Raw genomic sequence first — 24793 nt, forward strand, 5'->3', positions numbered from 1 at the left:
TCTCGAAGTCGTTGCTGTTTGGAGTGGTGATTCCTGTGTTGCGCTGAATGTTGCCAACATCTATAGACAACATCCGTAACGATGTTGACTGATGATTGCATCTAGTTGATAGTGGTTTCCGGGATCAAGTTTTTGCTTTCTTGATTACGTATATTTTTGGTTTTGGTTATTTACTTTAGAGAGCTTTTATTATCTAAACTTGTTGAGGAAATTGATTTTGGTATAATCACCAGTGGTAGATTTTTTGTGTAAACATTGTGGTTTTCTAGTGATTAATTTTTGTCATAAGGCACCGCACAAGTATTTATACTTGTGCATATTTAATCTCGTCCATCTATTTATTTAAATTGAATTTGTGTTACAAAATATAATGTTCTGCTGCATGTTGTCCTAGATGTTGTAACATCTGGAACAACATCTAATTCTAACAAAACACAAATTTACTATTTCACATCGTATACTGATATTTTTATTAATTTTGATATCTGTCGGACAAAATAATCTTTACACTCCCGTCTCAACAATTTATAATAGTAATCTGGCACAAAAACGATTTATTTTGTTCAAACTAGTACGACGTATTTTAGTTATCTTCTCCAAAAAATAACAAGCTCCCATAAAAACACCGCAACCTGTCCAAATGCCAACCGCCTTACCTAAACCAGATATCCATTTCGTGCCGCAATTGTGACTGACCGTCGTATATTTCGGTTCTAATGCTAAACAAGGATCTGATCTAGAGTGAAGAACGTATCCTACACCAAAGCATGCAAAAGAAGCAAATAGAGATATGAATCGAATCATAGTCCAAACAGTGCATGTCGAAGCTCCACATGCCATTCCTTTGTTGCTCAAACAAAAAAAAAGTTACTGACGGACGGTGGATATATTTCTACTTAAGGTGCAATAATCAGGCTAAACATTTCTAGCTCAGCATAATGTCAAACAGTCCGTAAGCCTTACACGTGAATTATGGAAATGACTTTTCCCTTAGCATGGTCACCCTTTTTTTCTGGGCCGAAGCGAGGATATTCTTTTTATGGTAGAGAAAGGTCCCGAGGTATTTACAATTCAGATTTTAAAGTGAATTATATTTTCTAGGTTATATTTAGAGCTTCGGTTGGCTGCACGCATTTACTGATCTGCAGCAAAATATTTTCTGTAGGATAGAATTTTGTTGCTAGCATGTAATATAGCTTGCACAGAATGACAATCAAATGATTAGCTTAATACAGATCAAAATTTGAGTTTTGCGGCTGACATTAGGTGTTGAGCCTGCAATGAGTTGTTTATATTACGTATAGGGCTTTGGGATTTATGTTCATATGCCGTGGCTGCACTGTTAGTAAGCTTTGAATTTTGATAATGTATTAATGAAGTAATGTTTATGATACTCACGAAAAATTTAGGGTCCGATTCCAGCAAGTGTCACTAGTCCAGACGCAGGTTTTGAAATTATCATGAGCCTGAAATCACAAAGAAGACCGTTAGGAGGGGGCCAGGAGGGTGTCCTGGCGTAGCCCCTCCGACGCTCAAGTCAGTGACTGAGCATATATGGGGGGGAGAGCAGCTAAGGGTGCTGCTGAGAACAATATATTGAATTTATAATCATACGCTCAAACCTAGTATTTATAGGAGAATACCTGGGCTTGTTATGGGTCATTCACATGTGGGCCTTAGGGTGAGGGAGAGGGCAGGGACGTGGGCGGCGAGTGCCTTGATGGGCGAGGGAGAGGGGCGAGAAGCAGTGGGGGCGAGGCTGTGCGTGGGAGGGGCGAGGCGAAGCGAGAGCGCAGGGCACGTAGATAGATGTGGGCGAGATGGTGTGTGGCTGAGGGGCAGAGCGCGCGGGGTGGGTGAGGGCGTGTGGCTGTGGCGAGAGGCGAACTGGAGAGGGCGGGGATGCACGAGCAGCGTGAAGGCGCGCGCGCGAATGACAAGGGCGACAGGCGAGGATGGAGCTATGCAAGGGGAAGAGAAGGGCGAGGTGCGGGCTTGGTGATGGGCGGCGATGCATGGGCTGGCTAGAGCGAGGTGTTGATTGGAATGAAGCGATCTGACGAAGAGGCAGAAGAGGAACACACAACTCACATGTTGTAAACCGAGAACAACACAATTAATCGAACTTTGAACCTACGATTCAGTTCAACTCGGGAGGGGGAGACTGGTGATACCCCAGGGATGAACCCATCAAGATCCGGCACAAACTCCCGGCCCATCTCTAAGGCCCACATGTGAATGGCCCATGACAAGCCAGGTATTCTTCTATAAATACCAGGTTTGAGCGTATGATTATAAATTCACTATATTGTTTTCAGCAGCACCCTTAGCTGTTTCCCCCATATATCCTCAGTCTCTGACTTGAGCGTCGGAGGGTCCGATTCCAGCAAGTGTCACTAATCCAGACGCAGGTTCCGAAATTACCCTGAGCCTGAAATCACAAATAAGATCGTTAGGAGGGGGCCAGGAAGGTGTCCTGGCGTAGCCCCTCCGACGCTCAAGTCAGTGACTGAGGATATATGTGGGGGAGCAGCTAAGGGTGCTGTGCTAGGCGACGCCTTAGCAGGAAAATAAAAATTCTTCACCCTCACCCTCTAACTCCTCTGCTAGGCGACGCCTTAGCAGGAAAATAAAGATTTCACCTCGTCACCCTCTAACTCCTCTGCTAGACGACACCTTAGCAGGAAAATAAAGATTTCACCTCGTCACGCTCTAGCTCTTCTGCTAGGCGACGCCTTAGCAGGAAAATAAAATATTCACCTAGTCACTCTCTAGCTCCTCTGCTAGGCGACGCCTTAGCAGGAAAATAAAAATTCTCCACCCTCACCCTCTAACTCCTCTGCTAGGCGACGCCTTAGCAGGAAAATAAAGATTTCACCTCGTCACCCTCTAACTCCTCTGCTAGGCGACGCCTTAGCAGGAAAATAAAAATTTCACCTCGTCACTCTCTAGCTCCTCTACTAGGCGATGCCTTAGTAGGAAAATAAAATTTTTCTTCTACACGCTGCTCCTCTACTAGGCGATGCCTTAGTAGGGAAATAAAAATTCAACATCCTCACCCTCTAACTCCTCTGCTAGGTGATACCTTAGCAGAAAAATAAAAATTCAACGCCCTCACACTCTAACTCTCTGCTAGGTGATACCTTAGCAGGAAAATAAAAATTCAACGCCTCCACCCTCTAACTCCTCTGCTAGGTGATACCTTAGCAGGAAAATAAAAATTCAACACCCTCACCCTCTAACACCTCTGCTAGGTGATATCTTAGCAAGAGAATAAAAATTCAACGCCTCCACCCTCTAACTCCTCTACTAGGTGATACCTTAGCAGGAGAATAAAAATTCAACCTCCTCACCCTCTAACTCCTCTGCTAGGTGATACCTTAGCAGGAAAATAAAAATTCAACACCCTCACCCTCTAACTCCTCTGCTAGGTGATACCTTAGCAGGAGAATAAAAATTTTCTTCTACACGCTGCTCCTCTACTAGGCGATGCCTTAGTAGGAAAATAAAAATTCAACTTCCTCACCCTCTAACTCCTCTGCTAGGTGATACCTTAGCAGGAAAATGAAAATTCAACGCCCCCACCCTCTAACTCCTCTGCTAGGTGATACCTTAGCAGGAAAATAAAAATTCAACGTCTCCACCCTCTAACTCCTCTGCTAGGTGATACCTTAGCAGGAAAATAAAAATTCAACACCCTCACCCTCTAACTCCTCTGCTAGGTGATATCTTAGCAGGAGAATAAAAATTCAACGCCTCCACCCTCTAACTCCTCTACTAGGTGATACCTTAGCAGGAAAATAAAAATTCAACCTCCTCACCCTCTAAATCCTCTGCTAGGTGATACCTTAGCAGGAAAATAAAAATTCAACACCCTCACCCTCTAACTTCTCTGCTAGGTGATACCTTACCAGGAGAATAAAAATTTTCTTCTACACGCTGCTCCTCTACTAGGCGATGCCTTAGTAGTAAAATAAAAATTCAACTTCCTCACCCTCTAACTCCTCTGCTAGGTGATACATTAGCAGGAAAATGAAAATTCAACGCCCCCACCCTCTAACTCCTCTGCTAGGTGATACCTTAGAAGGAAAATAAAAATTCAACGCCTCCACCCTCTAACTCCTCTGCTAGGAGAATAAAAATTCAACCTCCTCACCCTCTAACTCCTCTGCTAGGTGATACCTTAGCAGGAAAATAAAAATTCAACACCCTCACCCTCTAACTTTTCTGCTAGGTGATACCTTAGCAGGAAAATAAAAATTCAACGCCCCCACCCTCTAACTTCTCTGCTAGGTGATACCTTAGCAGGAAAATAAAAATTCAACGACTCCACCCTCTAACTCCTCTCCTAGGTGATACCTTAGCAGGAAAATAAAAATTCAACACCCTCACTCTCTAACTCGTCTGCTAGGTGATACCTTAGCAGGAGAATAAAAATTTTCTTCTACACGCTGCTCCTCTACTAGGCGATGTCCTTAGTAGGAAAATAAAATTTTTCTTCCACACGCTGCTCCTCTACTAAACGATGCCTTAGTAGGAAAATAAAAATTCAACCTACTCACCCTCTAACTCCTCTGATAGGTGATACTTTAGCAGGAAAATAAAAATTTTCTTCTACACGCTGCTCCCCAACTAGGCGATGCTTTAATAGGAAAATAAAATTTTTCTTCTACACGCTGCTCCTCTACTAGGCGATGTCTTAGTAGGAAAATAAAATTTTTCTTCTACACGTTGCTCCTCTGCTAGGCGACGCCTTAACAGGAAAATAAAATTTTTCTTCTTCTACACGCTGCTCCTCTCCTAGGCGACGCCTTAGCAGGAAAATAAAATTTTTCTTCTACACGCTACTCCTCTCCTAGGCGATGCTTTAGTAGGAGAATAAAATTTTTCTTCTACACGCTGCTCCTCTGCTAGGCGACGCCTTAGCAGGAAAATAAAGATTCTCCACCGTCACCCTCTAACTCCTCTGCTAGAGGACGCCTTAGAAGGAAAATAAAGATTCACCTCATCACCCTCTAACTCCTCTGCTAGGCGACGCCTTAGCAGGAAAATAAAAATTTTTCTCATCCCAAACTCTGCTCCTCTGCTAGGTGATGCCTTAGCAGGAAATAAAATTTTATCGCTTTCATAATACACCAACATTCATGAATTGAAAAGAAGAACTTGATTTTATTGAATTCCAACGGATTACATGGGAAAATGCAAAGATGAAATACATCAACGATAAAATCCAGAATGATATTCCCTAAGGCTGTAAGCATTCCAGGGACTCATTAAAGCTTTGCTTTGAGCATTCTCCAAGTAATAAGCTCCAAAATTAAATTTCTCAATCACTCTGAAAAGACCATCCACTCTGGGTCCATCTTTCCCCTCTACTCTTCTTGTACCTAGGACCAAGTCACACACTTCTTCCATTCCTAATCATGTTAACCTCCGAACGCGCTCTTTTCCTCTCCTCCCTCACTACCCCTTCATAACATCGACGCGCGGCTTTTTGGTCCCCGCACAAGACTCCAACTCCTTTTTTCACAGGAAACTTAAGCTTCTGATGATAAGTAGAATCTACGGCTCTAAAATCTTTCAGGGATGGCCGTCCTAGAATTGCATTACACGCTGAAGGGTATCCACCACGGTGAAGGCGATCATTTTTGTTACTCGCCGAGGATCAGTCCCCAAGGATAGGGGAAGAACAATCTGACCCAAAGGCGGGATGTCGTGTCCTGCAAACCCATACAGCGGAGTGGATACCGGCTCAAACTCAAATCCTTCCACCTTCATTTGATCCAACGTGCTCTTGAACAAGATGTTCACGGAGCTTCCATTATCAATAAATATCCTCGCCACATCATAATTGGCAATGATGGTCGTCACCACCAAGGCATCGTTATGTGGAGTCACAACGCCTCGGAGGTCTTTCGATCCAAAGCTGATGACGGGATCTTGTGGTGAGTCTGCACCCCTAGATATCTCAAAGTTTTCCAACCTTCTCCCATGTGCCTTCCGAGCTCGCCCAGAGTCTCCATCAGCAGCACCGCCTGAGATCATATGAATCATTCCTCTCGTAGGGTGGTTATCCTCATTCGTTCCCCTCCTCGGTTCGACGGGCTCTTGAAGGACATCTTGACCTCGACCTTCCCCTCTCTTTTCCCCAACCCCCTGATTTATCCATGGAGGGCCTTGACCACATCTATGGGACGGGTGAGACCTCGGTCGACTCCCGGATGCGGATCCTTCTCGTCTGTCCCACGAAGTCAAGCTAGCACTGCACTCAACCCTTCGTGACTTCTCCCACCTCCCCGCGGGCTCCCTCACCTCTATCACCTCGTCACGACTCCTATCCTGGGGAACATGTGATGAGAATTGTCCTCTACTTCTAGTTCTGTCCTCCTCTCTTTCCCCCGCACCCCTCTTCCTTCCTCCTTTCTCTGCCCCGTCAACTCTACTTCCTCCGGGCCGGTTCTTCATCCTTCTGTACCGTTGGACATCTTCCAAGTTTACGTACTTCTCAGCTCGAGCCAACAGATCATCATAGCTCGACGGAGGCTTCTTGACCAACGACTTAAAAAACTCTCCTCCTCTCAGGTCTTGGGTGAAAGCATTTATCATGATGACCGGGGTAGCCGCTGGTATCTCCAGCGCTGCATTATTAAAACGCTGGACAAATTCTCGCAAAGTCTCAGACTCTTGCTGTTTCATCACGAACATGCTCAAATAATTTTTCTGATGCCTCTTGCTGCAGGCAAATCGGTGCAAGAAAGCTGTAGAAAAATCCTCGAAAGATCGTATGGAGTTGAGCTGCAAGGTGTTAAACCATTGCTGGGCTGACCTCACCAACGTGCCCAGAAACACCCTGCACCTGACCCCATCTGAATATTAATGTAACAGGGCCGTATTCTCAAACCTTCCCAAGTGTTCCTCGGGGTCAGTATGTCCGTATATTCTCCAACGTTTGATTGTCGGAAACTCGGGGGAAGTCCTTCTTCCAGAATGGCCAGTGAAAAAGGACTTCCTCTCTTGGGGGTCGGTGCTCGGCTTCCCACCTGCTGCCTCAGCATCCGTATTTCCTTCCACATCTCTCCTATCTTCGCATTCCCTTCGCTTGGAAGGGGCTGTGTTTCTTTCATCCTGCTTTGCTGTCCCTCAACATTTTCCTCTCGCTCCTGGCGAGTGGCCTGCTCCTCAGCGAACATAGATTCTTGGTTCTTTTTCATGGCTTCATCCACTGTCCGAGTGATGAATTGGCCCAGCTGCTCCAGGGTCAAGTTCCCCACATTCTCATTGGGACGGGGTTGCTCGGCCCTGGTCTCTTGAAGAGGTTGTTCAGTTCTGGTATCTTGACGAGGTTTTTCCTGTCTCGCCTCAGCATGAGACTGTTCGGGTCCCCTCTGAGGATGCGATGATGCTGAGGTAGCTCTTCTACTTCCTCTCTTCCCTACCATCTCTACGTCTTAACTCAAATGTTCCCACAGACGACGCCAAGTGATACTCACGGAAAATTTAGGGTCCGATTCCAGCAAGTGTCACTAGTCCAGATGCAGGTTTTGAAATTATCCTGAGCCTGAAATCACAAAGAAGACCGTTAGAAGGGGGCCAGGAGGGTGTCCTGACGTAGCCCCTCCGACGCTCAAGTCAGTGACTGAGGATATATGGGGGGGAGCAGCTAAGAGTGCTGCTGAAAACAATATATTGAATTTATAATCATACGCTCAAACCTGGTATTTATAGGAGAATACATGGGCTTGTCATGGGCCATTCACATGTGGGCCTTAGAGATGGGCCGGGAGTTTGGGCCGGATCTTGATGGGTTCATCTCTGGGGTATCAGTTTACATACTTGAATATGGTTTATAATGTATTCGTTTTGTTTTATAGTTTTATTCTCTTTACTAATTATTTTTCTTCGTCCACATTTGTATACAACTGATAGCTAAATTCTATAAGATGCATTTGTCTATATTTATTATCAGACCAAGTTGATTGAGGTAGTTTCGTCAAGCTTTTCGTTGGATCTGTTCCGAGGACATCCACAGAAGTAGATGTAAGTTTGTTGTATTGATGAATTATATGTTGTTACAAATTCACAAATTTAAACTTGGCCTTGACTTTAAAGAGGTTTGTTGGCTCTGTGATTTGTCCTTTCTATCTGTGTCGTTTATCTTCTGATTAGTTTCTTGTACGAGTAGATGCTAATAGCACACCATAGATGCATAAAAGTAGTGTGATTTATTACTAATTGTTTATGGCATTTGCGTCGCTTGATGTACAAGGAGAAAATACTTTTTATTAATGGCATTGTCATTTGTTTTGATCACAAAACGTTTCATATATTATATTAGTCTGCAATCTCAGGTGTGTTTAAATTGACAAGATGAAGAAACAAATGAATTTTACTTTTTAATGCGATGCATTGAGTTTCAGCTTTGATTAATCTGGTCAATGATTAGCCTTTTTTGTGTTTTTACTATTTATTGTTCCTTTCATCGAATCAGTTTAGATACGACCTTTGTTTGACAAACGTGGGCGTGTTCTGGAGGTCGCCTTGATCAAAAGGATAAGAGGGCTGGTCAACAACAAGGTATTTGCATTTGTTCGATTTTAATCGTTTATAATATTTGTGTGAATATGTCTTTTCAGGTTTGTTGAGAGGCTGAAGGAAGCCACTATAACCTTATGTTTCTCAACAATTGTTTACTCTTCCTATCTTTCCTGCTCAAACTCCGTCATCCGAGGAGGAGGCACAATTAAAGAAATACTATGAATCAAACCATGTATATATTATTGACTGAGAAGTGGGATATTAGTTTTTGCTTTTATGGCCACTCTCGATTTGTGTGTGGCATAGTCTAGGAAGTATTCATTTGGGGTTTTCCTAATTTGTGTGAAACAATCCCCCCCTTTTTTTTTTTTGAAATTTAAGTCTCCCACTTGGACGCATGTAAATGGCGTGATCATTTATAAAGATGGTTTAGATTTTGGAAGCTGCTGCCTTTGATATAGTTGGTACTCATAGTTACATTTTCTTTGACATATCTCCATTTTTTAGATGTTTTATGGTTGTGACCAAATCCGTGTCCTATTATTGTGGTTTATGCAATTTCGGTTGTTTCTAGAAAATGACACACACTACAAAAAAACGGAACAAATAGCTAGGGTTTTACTCAATCCGTCGCTAAACTTGCGACAGTTTTCTTTCAACCGTCGCTATATAGCGATAAAACAGTCGCTAAATAAAATAAGCGACGGTTTTCTCCTAGCCCGTCGCTATGATTCTATATATACCGAGGTTCGCGAACATTTTTCTTAAGCGATTTTCGCCTATCTCTGGTAGTAACGAATCTCTATAAATTTTTCGAAGTTACGGTTTTTTATTTTGTACTAATTATTTCGTATTTATTTTGTAGATTTGCTACTCGGTGCGATTTTCCAGCGTTACGTGGAATTGCATGTCATCGCGCAATATCAGGTTTTAAAGATTTTTTTTTACAGAAAATTTAATACATGATTTTAATTTTTGCGTAGTAGTTTATTTGTGTAAATTTAATACATTAATTTTTGCGTAAATTTAATATCTTCACGCACATCAGGTGCGACTTTCATTACACACCGTCGCTATATTAATCGGCGGTTTTTTATAAAAACCGCCGATTAATATAGCGACGGTTTTTGTTATACCGTCGCTTAATATAGCGACGGTGTGCATATAACCGTCGCTTATATTAGCGACGGTTGGCATATAAACCGTCGCTAATGAGCGACTATCGTCTTCAACAAAACCGTCGCTCTAGGCGACGGGAGATGATAAATCGTCGCTTTGAGAAAGCGACGCTAACTTCTGTTACGGACCGCCAAACCGTTGTTAAAACCGTCGCTAAAAGGTTAAAGAACCGTCGCTAATTTTTTTTTTTTTTTTTGTAGTGATAGTTTTTCGTGAAGTATGCGAAACACTCTTTATTTTTATTTTTTGTGGACAGTGTACCATCGCACGTGTTGCGTTCTTGTACAATATTTTTTTATAATTCATTTGGTTTATATTTAAATGAGGATCAAAATGTAATTATAAGAAATAATATGATAATACACTTTAATTTTGATAGATGAATTAAAAACTAGATAGAAAAAAGAAATGCAAGAATTAAAAACCAAATAGAAAAAAGAAAGTAAAAAAAATCAAAGTAGGAATTGAATCTATAACTCAATGTTTAGGAAACATATACTCAATCCGCTATGATGTATGTAATTTTTGTATTAAAATTTTAACATTTTATTAATATATAATTATTAAAACAGATCATGACATCAAAAGTTAGTTACTCTAATGGTCTCAAACTTAAAAATATAGTATATATATAGATATCAAACACTATAAAATTTATGTTAGATTGAAGAGTTAAGTTTAATTACAATAAATTTAGTACTTTAATCACAGTAAATTTAATACTTACTTATTTATGGTTTTTCATAAATTAAATTACTAAGTAAAAAATATTTATTTTGATTGATAAATATATTTTAACTAAATAAAAAGTATTCACTTTTAACTTCTAGTTCAAAGGAATTTTTTTTAAAAATAACATGTCATAAATTACAAAATTTATAAGGTTATATGAAAAAATTTACAAAATATCAAAAAAAAAGTGAGAATAAATCGATCAACTTATATAAATCTGTTATTTTAAAAAGTTAACAAGTCTCTACAAGAAATACACCTTCCTAAATTTGTGTTTAGATTAAGAATGACAATTTTCCCCACGGGTTTTGGGATCCTGCGGGGAAAACCCGAGACAGAGATGAAGATCCCCGATTTGTTTGGGTTTGGGTTTGGATTCGGGGATTTTTTACAATCCCCAAAGTAGTTCGAATCGGATATGAGATATTATCTCCATCTCTAAACGCGCTCCGAAGATAATAATAAAATATTATTATTACTAGTATTAATAATATAATAATATCACTAATAATAATAGATAAAAATAAGTTTTGGTTTAAGAAAATTCCTGAACTCGTCCTTGTTTTGTCCCAATAATATTTTGAAACGGGGATGGGAGCGGGGATGAGAATTTAATCCCAATAATTTCGGGTTTGGGGATTCTTCGAACCCGAAAAAGCGGGGATCGAGACGGATATAAGGATGAAGATGAAATTCGAGGACGATGATGTGGATGAAGATGGTGAACACATCCCGTTCCATTGTCATATCTAGTTAAGATCAAAGGATTTGAGTAGATTTTATTTCAAATTTACATATCAAATTTATTTTATTGATTCAAAATTAAAACAAATGATTTGAAATCTCTAATTTTTAATTTTTTTTTTAATTCAAATTCGAAACCAAATCCAATTCTATCTTTCTAAACGCAACTTAAACAAAATAAAAAGTAATTAAAATTTAAAAATACATTGAAAACTTTACATCATTCGACGAAACAAGATAAGCAATGGTGACGCCGGACGCGAGGTCACTCCCACTCCCTCTCCCGTTCCGTTTCTTCTCAAAGCTTTCAATCATATATACGCATTCATAATCGATCCATAGTAGGTGAATGAAAGATGGATGTCGTGGAGAGATTGCCTGACAGGATCAAGGTGTGCATCTGGGCTTCCACCTGCGTCGGCGTGATGTTCGGCCTGTTCATCGCTCATGATTTATATCTTTTCGGTGCGACAGATTTCGTCGAGGTACGAACAACCCATGATTAATTTTATTAGTTGGCCAAAGGAACCTTAGGTTTTCGATATTTGTGTAAATTGGCTTATTTGCTCAGTGATTTCATTCCTTTATCCCTTTTATATCTTCTACATTAGATTAAAATAGAGGTTAAAATTCAGTTTGGGGATATGGTGTTTTCCGACAAAGACATGCCATTCGTTGCTGTATCAAAAGATTGTTCTTGGAGAGAAACTCCTTCTTTAATTTATTAATTCCAATGTAATGACTCAATAGTTTTAGGCCACTCAGATTTGACAGTATCATAACAAAGGGGATTTATCCCAATAGTTCAGAAATATAAAATCCTATCTTAACTACTGGTTCTTTATGGCAGGGAGATCCTCTGCAGGTGAAACTGCAGAAATTGGCCTCCGTAAAAACTCAACTTTCATATTTCTATTATTCTCTTCCTTATTGTATGCCAAAGGAAATTGTGGACCATTTGAGTCTGTGGGAAATTGTTCAGAAGGATCTCATTGAGAACTCTCCCTATCAAGTAAGTCAATCTTTCAATTTTCTTATATATATATATATATATATATATATATATAGAGAGAGAGAGAGAGAGAGAGAGATTTGCTTCTCTTGGGTAATACATGTAGTCCACTTTCATCTTGCTTTAAGATCAGTTTTGGTGTCATTCAATAAAAATGAAATCCACAATGAAATTCCTTTTTGCAGTTTAAGATGCTAGAACTGCAAATGTGCAGAGTTGTTTGTCGTACGACCCTCAATGACAACGATGCAAAAGTATTAAAAGAGGCGATTGATGGTGAATATCGGGTGAACATGTAAGCCACTTATTTGATTTATTTTATGCTATTTAAACTTCTTTCTGTGCATTATTTAATTGACTCATGTACTTCAATACTTTCTTTGTCAGGATATTGGATGATCTCCCTCTAGTTATGCTGTACAACAGATCTGATATGGATTCCTTTGTGTATCAGCAAGGTTTCCCTGTTGGCGTGAAAATGCTGTACGCTGGAGTAAGTATTAGACTGCTTGACCATTAAGAAGCCCCTTTTAATGGGTAAGTTCAACATCAATTTTAATTTATTTTCTGGATTATTTTTCAGAGAAAATGGAGCCGAAGTATTTCATCAACAATCATTTGACATTCATTGTAAAGTATCACAAGGATGAAAAAACTGATGATGCTAGAATTGTAGGATTTGAAGTCAAACCATTCAGGTAATACGATGATGACATTAAATGTGGTGCTTTATCTATCTTTTGATCTGTTGACATTTGTATTCACCATGCTCCCAGTGTTAAGCATGAATATGAGGGTAAATGGAATGACAAAATAAGATTGACAAACTGTGATCCTCATACAAAATACAATGCAACTGGCAAAGATTCCTCTCTAGAAATCGAAGATGAGAAGGAAATTATCTTCACCTATGATGTGGAGTTTCAGGTATTGTTCTCTATCTTGTCATGCATGTCATAAATATAGAGTAAAAGTACGATTCATGGTTTATTTGCCTTTTAGGAGAGTGAGATCAGATGGGTTTCTAGATGGGAAACCTATGTTTGCACGGTTGATAGTCACATCCATTGGTTCTCAGTCTTCCATTCGTTTACCGTGTTTCTCTTGCTCGCGATAGCGATGGTCTCGAATGTGCTGCCGATGATGGACAATGACATCTCCCCGTATACCAAATTGGAAACTCAAGAAGAAGCTGCAGAAGTAACTGAAGAAGAAACCGGATGGACAATTGTTCGTGGGGATGTTTTCAGGCCTCCTAAAAATTCAGATTTGCTGTGTGTTTTTGCTGGCACCGGTGTTCAGTGTTTTGGAATGCTTCTAGTAACAATGGTCTCTGCTGCTCTTGGATTTATTACTCCTTCAAACCGAAAGGGGTTGATGGAAAGTTTGCTGTTTGTCTGGGTTTTCATGGGCATGTTTGCTGGCTACACCTCAACTATTCTCAGCAAAATGTTCAACGGAACACAATGGAAGAAAATGGCTCTTAAAACATCTTTCCCTGGAATAGTGTTTATAATTTTCTTCATCGTGAGTGCTCTATCTTCGTTTCACTTGTTTGTGTGGGTAGTTATGTAGGGTTTAGCAAACCAGCCATCAGCAATCCAGTGAAGACCAACAGAATTCCTAGGGAAATACCTAAGCAGGCATGGTTCATGAACCCAGTCTTCAGTATATTAATAGGAGGCATATTCCCATTTGGTGTGGTATCTGTCGAGCTATTCTTCATTGTGACATCAGTCTGGACACGTCAGTTCTATTGCATCTTGGGATTCCTCCTCCCAGTATTGTTCTTCCTTATCCTGATCTGTGCCCAGATCTCTATGATGCTTTGTTATTATCAGCTTTGCAGAGAAGACTACTTGTGGTGGTGGCGATCATTCTTGACCTCAGGTTCGTCTGCGCTCTACTTATTCCTTTATGTCGCATTCTACTTCACAAAGCTGAACGACACAAAACCGGTATCAGCCGTTCTCTATTTCGGGTATGCGCTCATTGGTTCGATTGCTTTTCTTGTGCTCACTGGTACGATTGGTTTGTTCGCCTGTTTCTTGCTCACTAGGCATGTATATGCGTCTCTAAAGACGGACTGAATGCTGAAGCATGTGAAAGCAAAGTTTGAAGTATCATTTACAATTCAACGAATGTGCATAATACACCCTGAATTCCTTACAACTCTTATTTTCTGCAACATATAAATAAGTTGAATCTTTTCAGGTGATGCTTTTAGTTTTTTATAAAGGATGAATGGTGGCATCCCGCGATAGTGATATCCTTTTAGTGATCAGGGTGCATGTTATCATATTTAATGGCCATGGCCAGACTACGATCAGAAACTTATTCTGGAGGCAGGACTTCACTTATTCCAGGAAGCATAACTTGGACCCATCGGTGCTCGAGTTTTTGCCGGCCGCGATGCTGAATGCACCTTTAAAAATATAGGTGCACTTTACATGTGATATATAAAACAAAATAAAATTCAAATGTTAATTTTTGAACTACAATCAACATGAGTAATCCAAACATTAATAGCTTGATAATTAACTTTTTTTCTGGCCATTTTGAAATGAGAGAGTTAATTAATATTGTTATAAATTAGTGAGGTAATATATAAATCTTTTAAATTCCAACATGATTTTATGGTAATATTCGTTGTACACGTTAATTTATTGTCACTGTTATATTTACTTATTTGTATTTGTATTGTATTATATTAATGGGATTTTTTATATATTTAATAGAAAAAAGAAATGAGAAAAGAGAGTCGAGAATCTCTCAAACTAGCTATATCATATTAGATGATCATTTATACAACAAATAATTTGTCAAAACCTGTATTTGACAAGATGCTTGGGAAATTCATCGAACACAATAAAATCTTGACTAGTGACACAAAAACGTGATGAGGAAAAGGGTACAATTTTCAGCCGATGATTCATGTTGTGCCTTATGGAAGTTATATATATATATTTGTTTTGTTATAGCACTTATAATATTTTGTTATTCACACTCTATTTCAGTTTTAAATCAATTAGATGACCAAAATACCAGCTATTGCACTTATTCATAGTAGTTGGATATATATGTATGATCGGATATCTCATAATATTGTCTCGTGAAATCGACACGTTGGAGTTTTTATGTTTCTTTAAATTAGAATTAACATGGAATCGCCCAATAGATTTCAAATTTAAGCAAGAAAAATTCCAACAATAGGATTGGGTGTTATGTCAATTTCAAATTATGTATGGAATTATAGAAAAAGATGAGACGTATACAAAGAGAATAAAGTTTGAATATTTCTTGCTATACTATCGAATTCACATAATATCGAAAAATATCACATATATACAAAGTTAATAAACTTTACATATTTCTGGCTATACTACCGAATCCATACAATATCGCCGATTATGTGATTTCTTTTCTTTTTCTTTTTTCCAACTACAACCGACAAAATTTTAACATAATCTATATTGTCAAGATCAATCAATATCTCAAAGAAAGTGACTTGAATTATGGAATTTACAATTATGTCTTTGTGTTTTTTGTCTTTTGTCATTATTGATGGGTCTTCATAGTCTTTCCCACTTATTCGCTAAGGTTATTTAGGTAATTCCATTTGTTAGGTTTGTGTTGCAATAAAATTCTCGCGGCTTTGTTTAATAAATATTCATAATTTTCATCAATCTTCATCAAGTTTGATGCCCTCTTTTATTTTAAAGCCCTCTTTGAATTATGAATTTACAATTATGTCCATGTGTTTTTTTGTCTTTTGTCATTAATGATGGTCTTGATAGTCTTTTCCACTGATTTGCTAAGGTTATTTAGGTAATTTCATTTGTTAGGTTTGTGTTGCAATAAATTTCTCATGGTTTAGTTTAATAAATATTCATAATTTTCATTAATCTTCATCAAATTCGATGCCCTATTTTATTTTAATACGTGATTATAATTATTTATTTATTTTGATGATTTGATTTGATTTTGACGATTTATGTCACGCTCTGAGACCAGAGTTAGTTGACACCGATGTTATTAAACAATTATATATTCGCCAAACAACAAGTCTCGTAGTACAATATAAACCAAAATCAGTTTATTTCTCACAATCAATCATTGAATTATCTTTACAACGTAAAAAAAATATGCGGAAGAGTTTACAACGAAAACTCAAATAAAACCTATAACGAACAATGTAAACTCAAATGGATCTTATTTTCGTCCATCACCAACCCCAAAACAAGTCATGTTCCCTTTCCAATATCTCTTCTTCGGATTTATCTAGTGAGAGATAGTAATAAGTGAGTGATATGGTTGTCATTCAATAAGTGGGGACTGTTTGACTACATACATAACAAATACATATGATTTTCGAAAACAACATTTCATATCATGTATAACAAAATTCGCATAACATATCATCAGCATCAACATAAGCATATTTTGGCCTAGGCACTCAGATTCCTTCATTTTCATGGTTTACTGATATCATTACTTAATTTTTACTTGTCTAACGTGGCGATGCCATATACCGGTTACAATCCCACCGTGTAAGAGCCATAAACATAACTCATATTGAGATTCATATCCATATCCAGCTGAAACCTTACATTGCCAAAACATTAAACATATGATAATCGTATCAAGAAGGGTAGATGAAGAATCATATACAACCGTAATTTTCGAAAAAAACGAAATGCGTAACTGAAATTATACTTTTAAAGCAAACTCACTTACCTTAGATCTGGATGCTAAAAACATGAAGGGGATTCTGTTTTTTAGGATTTCGAATCCTTCCTAGATAAGGATTGCATCAGAGCTTTGACGCTCGATAGAATTGAGAGAGCAAAATCTCGAAATTTCTTGAGAGCACTAGGGATAACCTTTCGAAAATTTGGTACAATATTCAGGTGTAATTTTCAAATGGGAGTCTCCTCTTATTTATAGGGGCTGACTACTATTCTAATCGTGTATTATCTTCACATTTAAAATTTCGAACCAAACTTTGAAATTAGGATAATTTATCCTTCTTTATCTATCTTCTTAGATAAATTTCGAAAATAATCCTTTGCTACTCCTGGAATTTCGAATTCCAAGTTTAATTTCCAACATCTAGTAGATCTTTTATTTTACAGCATAATTTAATTTTTGCTCTTAAATTTCAAAATTTTCCCCTATTTATTTTCGAATTTGTTGATAATTTATCATAAAACTAGGACTCTTGATTTTCTTGAAATCTTGGTATGCAAACTTTTGAATTTCTCATGCATGCATTTCCATCGCTCAAAATTTCCTCTATCTATTACAGTTTCGAAAATCATATATATACATGAAAATTTCGAAATCTTAGATTGCATTATCCTCTTGCTTGATCTCCCATTTATCTTGATCCATGTGTATATCAACCTTACCTCAAATCTTATATCTTTATCTTGTTTTTTCCCTAAAATTTCAAAGTTATGTCTCACAAATTTTCGAAATTCACCAGTTTATATCCAATATCTCCTTATTTAATTTCTTGGATCTTGGAGTATTTATTTATCCCAAAATCAAATATATATGTACAATATCATCTTAAATTTCGAGCTTCATAGATATTGTACACACGATTTAATTATGATACACAACTTTAGATAATCTTGATAATTAAAATAATAAGAAAAAATCTTGGACAACTTGGTACAACTTTAGGTTACAAAATAATATCTCGAGTTTAGAATTTGTGATTTTTACGGTTTAAATTCATATTTTATCATTCTCTTTTGTGGTTATTTTTTTTTGTTCAATTTAAATTTAATTTTATTTGCAGAACTTTGTTGAGAACTGCAAGTTTAGACAAATCATTTTGGATGGAAGCAGTCAAAACCGCTTGTTATATTATCAATCATTCTTTTTCAGTGATGATTGATCTGAAAACTCCGATAAAGATGTGGGTTGGGAAGCCGACTGATTATTCTCATTTGTATACATTTGGAAGTCATGTGTACGTTCTGTACAATGATCAAGAAAGATCTAAGTTGGATTCCAAATCCAGAAAGTGTATCTTCTTGGGTTATGTTGATGAAGTAAAAAGGTTTCGCTTATGGGATCATACTGTCTACAAGCTTGTCATCAGTAGAGATGTTATCTTTGAGGGAGATAAAGTAAATGAGACAAAAACACATTGAATTTAGAAACTATTATATTTTATGTGGAAAATAAGAGAAGTGTTTGTTTAATTTTCAATTCACTCTTGACAAAAGTTAGACTTAACTAGATAACATAAATGATGCATGTAAAATTTCTCCCTCGATGGAGAGAGAGCGAGAAATATATAAAGTTTGAAAATCAATTAAATTTTAAAAATTGAAAAACAATTAATTTTCGAAAAAATAATTTTCAAATCTAATCTAAATAATATCATTCTGGTCTCACGGATGAAAAATAATGAGTGAAAATAATTTTTATTAAAATATCTCATGAGTTGTGAGTCAAATTATTAGAGAAAAAAAGTTGCATGGGTGTATGAGTTCATAATATATTATAGTTTTTTTTAATTGCATTAATACATATATAGTCTTCCTTTAACTAATATTTTACTACCTCTTCATCAATATAATTGCAATCTGTTTTACTAGCAAAATGTGGGTTTCTGAAAAATTTGACATCACCAGCATGTCGTACTTTAAAGATATATATAGTGTGTCTTTAATCCTAAATAAAGATGGCAATTTTTTCCGATTCAGACGAAGAACCCGATACCCGATCCAAATGGAAGGAGGATATGAAAATGTTTTTTTTATCCGATTAAATAAATTGATAATCGGGTATAGAGATGGAGGCGAATGTAGTAACATCCTACTCATACCCGACCAAAATATTCGATTATATACATATATACATATATATATTTAAAGCTAATGTTATTTTTGTATGATAATATTGTTGGAATAAATTATCTATAATATTTTGTTATTTCTTATATATGCTTAGTTTGCTATTTTTTTATATTTAATATTTTTCTTATTGTTCTCTTAAGAATTTGGTACACAAGCATAGTTTTATCGAAATAATTCAAATTTGAAAAAGTATAATTATAGGTGGTAATATGATATTTGGGTCGGGTATGTATATTCAATCTTTTGATCGATATGAGAATGAGTATGAAAATTGAATAACCGACGGAGATGGACATGGGTATGGGGTGGATAGTCCAGGAGCGGAGCCAGGATCTTAGGTTCAGTATAGACAACGATATATTATAATTAATAAGCAAAAAAAAAGAGCACAGATTAATCGACAGCTAGAAATAATGTGTCACAAAGTTTGAACACAAATTACGCACATCCAACAACATTGATAATTGATGAGAAAGCGTCAGAAAAAATGACGAATAACAGCGTGTACAAAATCCGAAATCAAAACAAAATATGATATAAAATATAAAATATACGTTCAAAAAATAAGCATGAATTCATTATCGATTGGAAAAAGCATAAACTTATAAAACAACTGAATGATCAACAAACATTGAACAATAAAATGCACATAAAATTTGGTGATATTTTGGATTTTTTAGAGATTATGAAATATGTAGCAGTAATTACAATGAATTGGAATGATTGTTAATCAAAGTATATGACGTTCGTGGCTCGTGAAAAGAAAACACATACAAAAGGTTATAGAGTGTATATTTGGATACTGATAACATGTAAAAAATTGAGCCTAAAATTTGGGTCTACAAATTATTATAAGAAAAAAAAATTTATTTTTTTGTTCAGTATAGATAGCTAAATATATAATAATATCATACAAAAATTAAAATTTTTTGACATAATATTTATATATATAAAAATATATATATATATATAAACATATAAATATTTTTTTCCAGTGTGGGCCCGGTGCCCACACTGAGCTTATGCTGGCTCCGCCAGTGGTGGATACAATAAATGGGGATGTAGATGGAGGCATAAAATCATGCTCAAACCTTACCTACTGTCATCCATAATCGTAAACATATTATTATATGTAGTTTAGAAGGAAGAGAGGAGTTTGAAATTTTTTTTTTCAAAATTTTAAGTAGATCTTCAAAATGTAACATTTTGAATTTCAAATCCATGCATTCATATAATTCTAATTAAATAATCATTTCCAAATCTCATCATTATATATTTTTTATCTATATTTTCTCAAACAAAATCAGGGAACAAATGAAATGAAGAGGAAACATCTTTAAAAAGTTTATTTTATCAACACAACCTAGAAATTAGAATACTGTGATAATGTTTTGGTGAAAAACTTTGAAATAACCAAGAAATTTATAGGATACCACATTGAAAACATAACAAATATTTGAGAAAATAGTTTTTTTTTTTACACTAACATGTTCAATTTTGGGTTTAGATTCACATAATTTTCAAGATTTAGTTTTGATATACTATCTTTTAATTTTTGATTATTTCGATTATGCGAAGCGACGCATTGAAAAGGGCATCGTTCATGTGGCTGAGGTCGAGACACAGGTGGATGTGGGCTGACGAGGCGGAGTGTGCTGCTGAGGATAGTGTTTATTTAGTTGATATTTTGTCTATTTGTTTAAAATATCACCCTCCGATATCCTAAAAGTGATGGTATTGATTCAATAACTTGAATAAATTGTTTTCGAAAATCGAATAAACGGTACATTAATGTCAAATTCAAAATATTCTAAGAAAAATTAAGGATTGCAACTTTGTCTGAAAAGTATAGCAGTTTATCATAAAGATAAACGTTGTATATATTCAACATTAGTTTTTTTTAATCCATGTCATTTTAAAGAAACTTGGCAAATAAATAAATATAATCCAACTTGTATCTGAAAAATTGAACCCGTCTCTTTAAATCAGCCAGCAAAATAATAAAAAAATGAAGGAAATAATTTTTTTTCTTTGAAACAAATACCCCAACAAATCTACAGTAAGTTAAAGTTGAACCAATTATTTGTGTTTGCAACATCATACTGCGCCGGCGAGGAAATGGGATTGAAAGTTGGCGTAACTTCAACTTGATGATGATGATGAAACTGATTTTGTTGGGCGGACTGAGCACTGAGTGCGGCAATTTGTGCTTGAATCCTAGCTAGTTGGCATTGCGCATCGTGTATCTGTTGATGCAAAATTGTGACAGTTCCCACACAACCATATACCGGATCTTGAAGTCTACATTGAGCTTCAAAGAACAAGGAGTCTGCTGCTTCCGTTCTTCGATTCACCGGAAGTTCCTGGTCGTAAGAAATCAAAAGCCGAGAAAATTTTTCAGAAGCAAAACTTGCTGTATATATAGGGTCACAAAGACACTTGGACCAAGAAAAGGTGACGGAGCTTGCTGTTGCCATTTTTCTATTTTGTACGCGCATTATCATTAATCTGATCCATATTTTATTTTCCTGATCTACTTTGAAGAAGTATAAAAAAATTATTGAAAAAATGGATCACTTTTTTGAAATACTTTGAAAAAAAAGAGTCCCATTTATTAGATATCGCGATACTACATCCAGATACAATATACAAGTAACCTGAAGCATCTTTCCAACATTGCTAGCTCCATAGATTTTGTGGACGCAAATAAATCTTTTTGGATCATCGGGAGGAAAATAAGGAGCGAATATACAGTCGGAAGGGCATCTTCTTCTCAGATATCGGCATGCAGCACAACGAGTAGAGTTCATCGAATCCTCCTAGATATAAAAATCTTTTGAAAAATCTAATGTTTTATAGAATCTAAGGGGATTTTGCAATATTTAATATATGGAGAGGAAGAAATTGACAACGGCTAATTAACATTTGGATTGATTAGTTTGGAAGTAAATTTGAAATTCGAAGCGAGCTGATAGCATTTGGTAAATTGACTCAAATCGTGCATTTAGACGACTTATTTTTTAAGGAAAATATGTTAGGAAAGTGAGATTGATTGGCATCCATATTTAGAATATGGAAGTATGTTCTTAAAATTTTCCATCCCGTTGCAAGAAATGACTTAGTTTCCGGAAATTACAGCAAAATGCATGTACGGTAATTGTTGTCCTAAATGTATATATAGTTAGAAAAAATATATATTGATTAAATTTGTAGAAAATAGAATATGTCGCATACTGCACACACAAATTTAAATAATAAATTTAATGTTCTTTAATTAATTCATGCATGATTTTTTTATTCCATTGGCGGATGTGAATTGATCAAACTCATCTCTCTTTATTAATTATTGAGATATATTTATATTACTAAACCACTAGAAGTAGTGGCCATAATTAATACATGAATTGCATGTCCAAGCAACAATATAATTATACTTCGGTTGTTAAAAATAATATTCATGACAAAATACCTTAATTGTTCATTTTTCGAACATTAATTGTTTTTCAATTCACATAAGATAAATTTCAAGATATTTAATTGAATTCTAATGATTTTCAAACTTTACATATTTCTCACTCTCCATCGAGTGAGAAATTTTACGTACATAATTTATGTTATCTAATTAAGTCTAACTTTGTCAAGAGTGTATTGAAAATTAAACATTTAACAGCTTGTATTTGTAACAAAACTTGATCTTAAGAATATCTTTTAAACACATTATGTATATGATATAATTCAATAAACTCACGAATCTATAAAATAATATCCAACTAAATAATTATACCCGATGATATTACAATTGATAATTCCTTGGTTTTATTACGAATGATGAACGAAGTGAGTAAAAGTGTTTTCATTGAGAAAAGTTTTCTTCAGAAAAGTAAAGTGATCAAGCACTTTCTGTTTTATGTTTACATGCATGTGCTAACTGTAACTACTAACCAATTCTTCTGACTAACTCTAATAGATCCCCCTCAAGATGTACTGTAAAGGTTGTGTACAGACATCTTGGACATCAGATGACCGAGAGTGGACAAGGGAAGTGGCTTGGTGAACATGTCTGCAAGTTGAAGATGCGAACGAATGGGTAACAGCTTGATAGACCCGTCCTTGATTTTATTGCGAATAAAATGACAGTCAATTTCAATGTAGTTGGTACGTTCGTGGAATATGGGGTTGTTGGCAAGGTGAATGGCAGATTGATTGTCACAGAATATGATTGCTGGTGTTGACAGAGGGATGTGAAGATCTTTGAGCAGTTGTGTGAGCCATAAAACTTCACTAGTAGTAGTGGCCAGTGCCCTGTACTCTGCTTCAGTGGAAGATTTAGAAATCGTCATTTGCTTTTTAATTTTCCAAGATATGAGAGATTCACCAAGAAAAATACAAAAACCGGTGGTTGATTTTCTTGTATCAGGGCAATTTGCCCAGTCAGCATCTGAAAATGCCCTTAGTTGCATTATAGATGTTGCTGGAAATAAAATTCCTTGACCAGGATTTGCCTTGAGATATCTGAGAACTTGGTGGACTGCATTTAAGTGAGTGGTTCGTAGCTTGGACACAAATTGGCTGAGTTTGTGTACTGCAAACATTATGTCCGGTCTTGACAAGGTGAGATATAAAAGACGTCCTATGAGGCGTCTATATTGTGTTATGTCTTGAAGCTGATCTCCATCAAAGGAGGTGAGTTTGGTGTTTGGATTCATGGGCACCGTGGCTGGTTTACACGATAGAAAACCAGTATCTTCAAGTAATTGGAGTGTGTAGTGACGTTGAGATAAGAAAATGCCCTTTGACGACCTAGCTATTTCAAGACCAATAAAGTATTTAAGATCACCGAGATCCTTGAGCTTGAAGTTGCTTTGAATATCAGACTTAAGGTCTTGAATGAGAGTAGACGACGGTCCTGCTATTATGATGTCATAAACATAGACGAGCAGAGCCAAGAAGGAAGGGCCTGAGCCGCGAGTGAATAATGTGTGATCAGAGGAAGACTGCTGAAAACCAGAGACCAGCAAGGCATTGGAAAATTTTGTGTACCACTGCCGAGATGCTTGGCGGAGACCATATATGGATTTGTGAAGTTTACAAACGAGTTTGGTATCTTCTGAACAAGACGGTGCTTGAGTGTGAAGTCCAAGAGGAAGATCCATATAAATTTCTTCAGAGAGATCACCATTGAAGAATGCATTGTTAACATCAAGTTGAGCAAGTATCCAGTTTTGAGTGGTTGCCAAAGCAAGAAGAAGTTTTACGGTGGCTAGCTTGGCAACTGGAAAGAAAGTTTCAAAAAAATTTATACCTTCTTGTTGCGTGTAGCCTTTAACAACTAATCGGGCCTTATGTCTATCAACTGAGCCATCCGATTTATATTTTACTTTGTATACCCAACGACAACCAATTGGCTGTTTGCCCGTGGGAAGAGGCACCACAGACCATGTGTGGTTAGCTTGCATTGCATCAAGTTCTTCTTTCATCGCTGTGCGCCAAGATGCAGATTTAACTGCTTGATGATAGAACTGAGGTTCACACTGAGAAGAAATATTGAGCACAAGGTTCTTATAAGAAGGAGATAGTGAATCATAAGAGATATAATGATCTAGAGGATAAGCACAGACGGAAGAAGGTGGAGAATTGTATCTTAGCATATGACAGTGGTAATCTTGTAGAAAAGAAGGTTGTTTAGATATCCTGGATGAATGTCGGGTGATAG

At 36.7% G+C, this 24793-nt stretch overlaps 1 protein-coding gene and 1 pseudogene across 1 annotated transcript; one reads left to right on the forward strand and one right to left on the reverse strand.

Moving 5' to 3' along the window:
- Nucleotides 1-9259: 9259 nt before the first annotated feature.
- Nucleotides 9260-14415, forward strand: LOC142544197 (transmembrane 9 superfamily member 9-like; annotated as a pseudogene).
- Nucleotides 14416-21134: 6719 nt separating this feature from the next.
- On the reverse strand, nucleotides 21135-21557 carry LOC142504281 (LOB domain-containing protein 12-like). Its single transcript, XM_075619498.1, has one exon. It carries the CDS (start codon nucleotides 21555-21557, stop codon nucleotides 21135-21137), a length of 423 nt encoding a protein of 140 aa, XP_075475613.1.
- Between the last annotated feature and the right edge of the window lie 3236 nt (nucleotides 21558-24793).

This window comes from Primulina tabacum, chromosome 1 (genome assembly GCF_025594145.1).
Source record: "Primulina tabacum isolate GXHZ01 chromosome 1, ASM2559414v2, whole genome shotgun sequence".
Taxonomy (NCBI): Eukaryota; Viridiplantae; Streptophyta; class Magnoliopsida; order Lamiales; family Gesneriaceae; genus Primulina; species Primulina tabacum.

Excerpts from the sequence above, each read along its gene's own strand:
- LOC142504281 (XM_075619498.1), bottom strand. The coding sequence starts at position 21,557 with ATGGCAACAGCAAGCTCCGTCACCTTTTCTTGGTCCAAGTGTCTTTGT.